At 44.0% G+C, this 9,756-nt stretch overlaps 2 protein-coding genes across 2 annotated transcripts; one reads left to right on the top strand and one right to left on the bottom strand.

The window, feature by feature from the left end:
- Nucleotides 1-6,765: 6,765 nt before the first annotated feature.
- On the bottom strand, nt 6,766-8,012 carry LOC121599915 (ornithine decarboxylase-like). Its single transcript, XM_041928065.1, has one exon. The coding sequence runs from the start codon at nt 7,981-7,983 to the stop codon at nt 6,766-6,768; it is 1,218 nt and encodes a 405-aa protein (XP_041783999.1). The 5' UTR covers nt 7,984-8,012.
- Nucleotides 8,013-8,438: 426 nt separating this feature from the next.
- On the top strand, nt 8,439-9,653 carry LOC121599914 (ornithine decarboxylase 2-like). Its single transcript, XM_041928064.1, has one exon. The coding sequence runs from the start codon at nt 8,439-8,441 to the stop codon at nt 9,651-9,653; it is 1,215 nt and encodes a 404-aa protein (XP_041783998.1).
- Nucleotides 9,654-9,756: the final 103 nt, after the last annotated feature.

Raw genomic sequence — 9,756 nt, 5'->3', positions numbered from 1 at the left:
CGCAACAGTAGGAGCAGCGGTTGTGGTCGTCTTCTTGCCCCTCTTAACCCATGGCTTGCTTGGTCGTGGCTTTTGACCCCCAGGACGACCTGGGGTACGGTTTCCGTTGTTTCCACGGTTTCCGCGAGCTGCGTCAGCAACGTTCTGTAAATTATATTTAAAAAAGTGCATTTTTATATCCACCACTGTAGGAAGGTTCGAAATAATACACTTACCAACAGGAGCAGGATTCCTGCAATGATGAAGAAAAAGTACATCAGTTTCATTTTGATTGTTTTGTTAGAAGTCTTCGAACTAAACTGAAGATGCCTTGCTTTCGCGTTTAGTTATATATGATTCCGATTTTGCAAGATTTGGTATCGAGGAGGCGCCAGAGAGTGACCTTGAAATCGCGTGTCGATCGGTAAATAAGGAAAAAGGTGCTCGGTGTAAATACAAGTGTAGCAGAATTGTCATCGTCACGGGTTTTTTTTTTATTTGACAACCTTGAACCAAAGCTGGTACGCAGTCAAATAGAAGAATAACCGAACCGGCACGTGAGTAGAACATTGAAGCCAATATAAGTCCTTTTTTTAACTTGCTTTTAAGACATGTTCTTTGCATACTTCATTTGCTTAAACAAAGTGTAATAGTTTAAAAAGATTTAAATTATTTCTGGGAAATGATCATCATTAGCTGAAATTCTCTCCTTTCCAGAATCATTGTTTTATTCGTTCTCTTATCTAATCCTCAAATCAATCTGCAATTTTCACAAACCGGTAGTGTGTATGCGTAGATGAAACAGCTCCCCCGCATTGCTTCAAATACAAACACAAACAACATTTTGTATCACTATCAGAACAGCTAAACAATTCTAGCTGTTTTTTTCCTACAAAGTCTACCGCACTGTGGTGGTCTGTTTTTGTTTGCTCGCAATTCCGTACCAATGTCACCTACGTAAGCAATATTTTACAATCGAATTTTCCATCCTATTCGAGTAAAAAACAAAAAAAAACAAGCACAGCGGCATTACTCCTCTCCACAAAAACCAACGCTAGAGAACCTTTTGAAAAATTTAAAACGTGTTACAAATCAATTATTTACTTGCTACAGCAAGTCCCTTTCGGGAAATATTGCAACAGAGCCAACATGTTAGTGCACTTTTTTGCGGTGCTCGATACTAATATATTTTCATCGGTATGCGCTGCACCGTTGTTATTTTATGTTTTGCATATTTATAATCAGAAATATTTTCAACTTTTTTTCCTACCTCAAGCGAGGGGAAAAAACATTCTAAGCTGTGCAACAAATACCAAGCATAGTGTACGGAATTGGCGATTGAAAATTCATTTAGAACAACAAAAAATGGAAATCTAAAACGCTCACAGAGCGCAACCGATCGCTCTGTGTTGGATGGATTTGGTTTGAGCGTTTAAAAAATAAAACCTGATAAAGGGTGCATACAAAAACAATCACACTGCACGCCCCTAAAAAAAACAAACTCACTTCAACTCTATTTGCTCACACACTCACAATTGCTGCACCACAAATTGACTTGAGCTTCGTTTTTTTTTTTTATTTGCTACAAACACTCTTTTCAATATTGTTCAGTTTATGCTGCAACACTTTATAAATGTCCGTTTTTTTGTGTTCCATTCTTTTCTGCCACTAACATACAACGTATAGTGCAACGATGTAGTTCATTAGATCTGCATCACAGCCAATCGTTTATCTGCTGCCTTATTTACTTTGTATCGAAAGGTCAACATGAATGTGTTGATTACAGGCACATCCCGATTTCACAGTTGATTACAGCTTAAACATTATGTTTTTTTTTATGTTATGTTCTGGACAAAGCAACACAGCACTCCGCTCACCGCCTTTCAAAACGCCTGAATGTATGCAATGAAGTTTTTTGTACTTGTAGTGTATATATTTGGCAGTAGACCTTGTTGTCTACTGTAAAGAGGAAACTAAGCATTACACACGCATATGCTTACTGTACTGTGATAAAAAAAACTAATATCATTTAAACATAATACAGAATACGTTAATATGTAGAGCATAGTGTATAAGCATAGGTTGCTTCAAGTTTATTCATTTTCTAACTTCAATACCGTAACTAATAAATAGAGTGAACATTATAAATCCTACTTTCGAGAGTGATAAGTAGAGTAAGTATTACGATAAGTAGAGAGGTAGTAAAAAATTGGCTAACAATATTCGAATGCATTCCTTACAACAAACCACACCAGCATCACTCTTGATCTTCGTGTTGGTTAACGATTCACTCATTGGGTAAGGAAGAGTGAACCGTTCATTAACTCAAGCTCATGTAACGCTTTTCTAGTTCATAGTTTTACCAAATTATGCAGTAGTTCAATCGAAAACACCCTTAATCCTACAAGAAATGAAGTGGATTATTCCACGTTTATTCGAAGGCCCGTTTAAGCACATCGTAATTTGAGTGTGCCCGATCTCGTGTTACAGTTGTCAACTCGCACGACATAACAACATGTGCGTCATGGATTCAAGCCCATACAGTCGTCAACTGGCTATCCTGCTATGGGTAATCTATTAGTCACTGAAAGCCAAGCCCACTAGTGATACAGACGGATCTTGACCGACAACGGTTGTTCTGCCAAAGAAGCAGAAAATTTGAGTAGGACGTCATTGTTAAATAAGGCTAAATTGTTGAAGACTAAATGAATTTTATATTTAAACTTATTTGTCATAGTTTCAAAGACAATAACACATGAAAATTGTTAATTCAAAATTGCTGATCGCTTGAACTGTTTACACTCTTTAAACTACACATCTACGAGAGTGTGTACCAACTCTTAATGCAAATGGGCCGATGCTCCCGTTGATTATGCTATCCATCAGTTCCAGGAATCAAGCAAGGGCATGTTTCGAATACTACGAACATTACATTCTCACGGCTCACGCGAACCTCACAGCAGCACACAGTGACGGCGGCTTCCAGCGGTGACTTTGAAAATTAGTAACATTTATGCTAAACACAGAGAATTGATGAATCGCTCACGGTACGATAAGCCGGTAATTGAATCAATCAATCCCTGGGCCTCCGTTCGTTTCGTACTTTGGAGTGTAATGAAGATACTTCCCGGAAGCAGCTGGTACAATCCAACTGTTATCCCGAGGTGGTCGTGAATAATGATGACCCGTTCGCTCCCGATCTCGGAGCAGTTCGTAGGGGGGGAGTGGCTTCAAAGGATATTTAATTAGCACCATTCCATCACATTAACTTTTCCTTCGAGAAAGCTGGAAGAGCTGGGGGAAAAAAAGTTCAAGCCAATGCGCCTTCCCCCCTCATCAGGGGGGGGGCAAAGTTTAACTTCATCCCATTGACTTGGGAAATTAATCTAGCCAATAATACAAATGATCCATCAATCGACTATATCCATGGGCCGTTTTGTTTTGTTGCGCTTTAACGTTCCCCCTAATCAAACAGACCGTATGGACCGCCGGGAATTGGAAACGTGCGTAGAATTAAAGAGACAACCTGCCCCGTGCTGCCACTGGGATTATACCATTATTGATCCATTTCCCAATCCCAGCCAATTAATTTTGCTGGACGGTACTTGCAGGGTCATGTACCGTTTTTCTTTTTTGCTTTGTTCATTCCGATGATGACAACATTTTGCAATTAGTATTACGAACCTGATTGGAATATTGGTTAGAGAAAGGAAAAAGCTTTCCAAAGCAGATTAATTAGTTGCGTTTTCAGACATTGAATAACTTTGATAACATTAACAAAAACTTCGAAAACGTCTCAAAACGGTCAGAAAAACACAAATTCATTATAATCGTTTGAAAAATATTTTGTTTTCCTGAATCGAAGTACCTGTATCGATCAAATTGATCGATTCTACAAATCCAATTAAATTTGCTTCGACCTACATGCTGCTCATAATCCATTTGCCACCAACTATAGCGTGAAACGTTACAACTGACTTTTATTTTTAGTTCTCCTGGGAAAAACATCGCACAGCGGGCATCATCGGAAATAAAAGTTTCTATACATGTCGCACATTTTCAATGGAACTTTATGCTTTTATGAAATGTGTAGCAAATGGTACGCCCGTATTGCAAGGATTTAATTTGATATTGAGCTTTTGAAATGAATTCTAAATACCAATGAATAGCAATGACAGACTGAAACTAAGTGTTATTGTTATTATTGAATGCTATTTATTGCGATTGCATTTCAACAAAAATACAAAAATGTATGTGCAACAGGTTATTTCAAATCCTCCTTATGAACAACAGCACTTTAGTACGCTAGCATGCAGAAAGCGTGCTCATTGCGAAATGAACATTGAATGAATATTCAGTCTGAGCATGCGTGAATTCACGATTGGCACAGTGGTGGACGACCGTTCGAATACTGGACCTATTTTTTTATTATTATATTTTATATTTAAAACGGAACCATCCATTTGTTTCCGCATCTGGGATCGCTTTTTTATGACTGAAAAAAAAAACAATTATCTTCTCAAACTGTTTTTCATCATTCTATATACTTTGTTTTGGCACTTTTTCCTTACCTAATCCATTCCATTTAATCAGGTTTAATGCATCTAGGTTACATGTTAATGGAAGAACTATGTGAAAAATATTTTATTTATAATGTTGTCTTTTTTCATTTAACATCCCTTATTTCAATCTGTTTCATTTCAACTATCGATAATTATCAGCCTTAAATAAACTAAATCATTTGGCACACTTTACAGCGCTTTTTTATTTTTACAAACACACTCTATGTTCAGACACCACTCAGGTAAACCCAATCAAATGGGTTTTCCGCACTCAACGCCGCTCTATCGGGGAGCTTGTCTGTTTCGCAAAACAAGGTAGTAAAGGTTGTTTAATCTGTTGTTGTTTCCCTTGGTTTCTGTTGCTAGAAAACAGCCGATGACTATCCTGTATGGATTTTGACCCCATATGGTTCCGGACGACCCAGCGCATGAAGCTCGTTTTGAGTGGCCAGACAAACAAGCGGGCGCGTGGTAGGTAACCCATTATTGAGTAAGTAGAGGGCGTGGACGCGTTCGCCATTAAATCCTGGATTAAGGCAAACGATGGTTCTAGTGATAGGTGTGAATAGTTCGGGATACCTTTGTAACAGGCGTAGACTGCGTGGTAGTTACAGTGCGTGAATGGAATGTAAGACAGTGAGTAACGTTAGACAAGCTAAAATTTCATTCATAAAACTTCACGTCATTTAAAGTAAAGATAGCGTAGATGCATTTTATTGAAGGTGCAGTGCCTCGTGCATCTTTTAAGTCTTTTAATGAAATAATGTTGATGTTTGTTTTTTTTCTTGCTACTCCAGTATATACTCGTTACCACACTGCCCTTGTTATAAGCAACTAAAAGATGCTGAAATCTAATCTAATGCATCTTTCAATAGTGCTCATAAGATGGCAAAGTAGTGTTGGAGTATTTGAATATCCATATAATTGAAACAAAAATTCGGAAAAGTCTTAAACGACTTGGGAAATGCGATGATTGAATGGTTCCTATAGGCGTAAATGACCTACGCGACCATGACTATGGCCTATACAATGCTTTCGAGACTTGTTATGTACCACGCAGTTCCGGGCTGGTTAGTTCTTACTACAAGGGGACGGTATCTATCTAATCACTAGGTCTATGTCTAAGCTTGAAACCACGTCGGGTATTGGATATTGTGTACAATAGTGATTCCTACACTAAAAATAGTTCTTGCAAATAAAGTATAGTGACATCATATTATTTGTGGCATCGAGATATTGTACCGGTTTTTGGAGAATATTCCCTAACATCTATGTTCTAAGCCAGTTTCTCAAGAATCTTTGAACCATTCACTTTTTTTTTTATTATTCCACATTTTGTTGTCCTATAGTTTGTAACGCCAATAAACCCTGCTGCTTTGAAAAATTAGTTGAAATATTATCCTTTAGAATGGTGTAGGAAATAAGGACACAAATTAGAAACGCAATAACACAAATTATTTCATTTTTCCGTGATTAGCTAGACTCGAACATTACAGAGCTAAATGCTGAAAAGAAGAAAAAACTAAAAACGGTTAGAAAGATGCGATCATATTCCAATTTTTTTTTTTGTAAAATTATGGTAATTTAGCTGACGATTTAAAAAAAAATCATCGCCTACGTATTTTTCCAAATAAAAAACAGTGAATTTTATTCACACCCATTACAGAAACGATCAGTTTTTAAAGAAGGGGCAATGGAAAGATGTACGATCTTTGAAAGAAAACATACTCTGACGCTCTGGTACGATCAACAATCAATCAACGCGGCATTTGACCAGTAAACCCACTCACCCAACACCCACCGCGAACCGTCACTGATGCGCTGATAATGGGAAAAATGATGCTTCGAACATGCGCATCATTCCATTCATAACATTCCTTGCCCACACACATACACACAGATGGATGAGCTAAAGGCATGCAAATAGTTTTCCCTCGCAACAGCAATTAAGTGGCACGTGACAGTACATGCGTGAAGTAGATGCAGTTGCCGGGCGCCAAACACACTTCCCCCCATCGATGTAATAAATTCAAACACACAATGAAGCTCACTTTGTTTGTTTGCACTCTCTCTAGCTTAGGAGACTGACTTTATTTTAGCACCGTATTGCATCACTTAACCATACTTTAAATCTAGTTGTTCAACAAAAATGAAACACGCTCCACTTCAACCTGTCACTCTCGCGAAATCTTAACTTAAACAGAACAAAAAAGCCCGCCTCTGCTCATCCACGCACTGCTTTGACCGCCTCCGCGCACATGTAATTGAGCGTCGCACGTGTTAGGCACACCTTCGTGCCGGTTGGCCGAAAGCCATTGTGCCCCCGGCCCAGCAGCTTCGCGTACGCGCCCCGGTTGGGAAACACTAGACAATCGCCGATCTCATGCTCGGGCAGGGAAATTTCCTCCCGTATTACATCATGCTCGCACATGGTGCGGCCGTAGATCACCGACCGTACGCACGGCACACCCCGTTTGTCCTCCTGCAGCAACGGACCACTGCCCTGATCGTCGCACCAATCGAATGTATCGTACAGCCCGTCGTCCACGTAGTAGCGCACGCGTACCACGGCTCCATTCACATCCTTTTCGTACGACTTCGATACCACATTGACCAGTGCCGTCACTGCCGACTCGACGTAATACTTCCCCGGTTCGGCTATAACCGTCACCGAGGAGGGCACCAACTCCTTCAGCGCTTTATTGATGTAGTACGCGCACCGATCGAACAGCGCACCATTGGCCCCGGGATAGCCGCCGCCCACATCCAGCAGCTCCATCTTCATCCCGAGCGTGCTGCCCACGCGGAAGATCTCGATCGCCTTCCTTATCCCACCGTAAAAGCACTCCGCATCCATACTGCCCGAACCGACGTGGAAGCTGACACCGATCACACTCAGCCCGAGCTCCCGGGCACGCTCCAGCAGCGGGCGTGCATCGCGCACCTGATCACAGCCAAACTTGCGCCCCAGGGATAGCTGCGCTGCCGCTGCATCGTGCCGCACGCGCAGGATAAGCTCTGCCTCCGGATAGTGGCGGGCCAGCTTTTCCAGCTCATCCGAACCATCGAACGTCATGCGCTTGACGCCGAGCTTTTTCGCGTGCACAATCGAGCCGATCGATTTGTTCGGATGAGCGTACACGATCCGATCGGGCGTTACGCCCAGCCCCAGCACACTGTCCAGCTCGGCCCGGGACGCACAGTCGAACCCGCAGCCGAGGGCCGCCAGTAGGCGCAGAATCGTCGGATGGCTGTTGCACTTGACCGCGTAGAACGGGGCGACGGTGGGCAGCTTCGCCTGCCAGTTCCGGTGCTTCGCTACGATGTCGTCCAGGTTGAGCACGTTCAGCGGCTCGCCGACGGTCGTCACACGCTTCGCAATCAGCCGGATCAGCTCGTCCACCGAGCTGTGCTCGTCGATCAGTATGTAGCCGGGATCCATCGTCAGTCAAAGTGAACCGGTGCGCAGGAACGATCGATGCCTACTGCCCAGCCCGGTCGGCATTTGTTTACAACCCATTAGCTGCTCGATGGGGGAGAGGCCCCCCGTGAGAGTCCAGTGCTTAAAACAGGCCAGCTTAAAACATTAGTATGATCCCGCCCGTATGTTCACACGGCCCGTGCGGCATCGCTGAATCCCATCGCTGAAGTACCTGACGGTTAACAACCTCGATTGCTTGCACTCTAGGTTTCCCCGTTGTTACCAGGCTCGGGCTTTTCGGAGGAGTTCCAGCCGTACATCACTTCTCACATCTAATCGATCGATCTGATCGCTAGAACTTGCATGCATTCTGGCTTCCATTCATCATCTCCCGCTACACCTGCACCAACGCCCTGTATAAATAGCAGTCAGCAGTGAGGCCGCGGGCTTAGTCTAGTGTGCAGTGTCCGCCCCGAATGGAGTCGTCCCCGGAACCGCTCAGTGTGTTTGCCACCACGAGGGCACTGCTGTTGAAACGTTTCGTCGCCCAAGGGCACACCGAAACGTCGCTCAACATCCTCGATCTGGACGAGATCGTACACAGCCACCACCGAGCCATGGCACACTTTGGATCGTTTGCGACCCCTTACTACCCGCCCGGCGTTAACAATCATCCCGCCGTGTTGGCCCTGCTCAGCAAACTCGGTCTCGGGTTTAGCTGCGCCTCGATCGCGGAAATGGGTGCCGTGCTGGGTACTGGCGTACCGCCGCAGCGCATCATTCTTGCACATCCGGCAAAATCACCCGACACGATACTGTACGCCAAGCAGCAAGACATCCAGCGCATCGTGTGCGACAGTGTGCAGGAGATCACGAAGGTCCAGCGACTCTACCCGACGGCGAAGATCATTCTACGCCTGCGGATGTGTACCACGCAAAAGTTTGGCTGCTGTCCAGACAATGACGTGGAGGAGATCTTGCACTACATCAAGTCGACCCAAACGGTCACCATCGAGGGTATTCATATTGCTTTGCCACAGACACCCAGTGCACCCTCCCTGCTGGGTGAAACATTGCAAAAAGCTATCCACATCGCTCAGGATGTGCTTAATCTAGCGCACGCTCTTGGTTTCCCAGACATACCGGAGCTTATACTCTCCGGTATGGACAGCGTGCCACCGGCAGAGCTGCAGCAGATACCTACCGCCTTTTACCACGACCCTAACTTGCGCATCATCATCGAAACTGACCGGCAGCTGGTCGAGTCAGCCGTAACGCTGCTCACTTCCGTTCAGTCGAAAAGAGTCATCCGACTAGCAGGAACAGACGGCCCGGTGCAGGAGATAATGTACTTCATCAATGACGGACGGTACGGGTCGTTCGAGTGGTGGAATGCGGTTGATAAGCGCCCAGCGGTAATCCGGTCGGACGGAACAGTGCTGCACGCGGGCCTGACGTACCCTTCCTCACTGTGGGGACAGTCGTGCGATTCGGCTGACATTATCTGCGAACGGATCGAGCTGCCGGAGCTGGAGATCGGTGACTATCTGGTGTTTTCGGGGATGGGAGCGTACGGGGTAACGCTTGCGTCGCGTTTCAATGGGTTTCCCATCCCGGAAACGGTCGTCTGTGCGGGGCTGAACACGACGAGGGCGCTTATCGAGAGCACCGGTACTCGGTGGTTAAGCTAGTTGGAGTTGTGGAATAAATAGGCAAGATTGGCTGCGGATATTGAAACCATCGTTGAAGTGTTTTTGGTTCGTTGGGCTTTGCATTCCTATTTATTGGTGTGTA

Source organism: Anopheles merus, chromosome 3L, assembly GCF_017562075.2.
Source record: "Anopheles merus strain MAF chromosome 3L, AmerM5.1, whole genome shotgun sequence".
NCBI classification, from domain to species: Eukaryota; Metazoa; Arthropoda; class Insecta; order Diptera; family Culicidae; genus Anopheles; species Anopheles merus.
This window is presented reverse-complemented; position numbering and strand designations above follow the sequence as displayed.

Excerpts from the sequence above, each read along its gene's own strand:
- LOC121599915 (XM_041928065.1), bottom strand. The coding sequence starts at position 7,983 with ATGGATCCCGGCTACATACTGATCGACGAGCACAGCTCGGTGGACGAG.
- LOC121599914 (XM_041928064.1), top strand. The coding sequence starts at position 8,439 with ATGGAGTCGTCCCCGGAACCGCTCAGTGTGTTTGCCACCACGAGGGCA.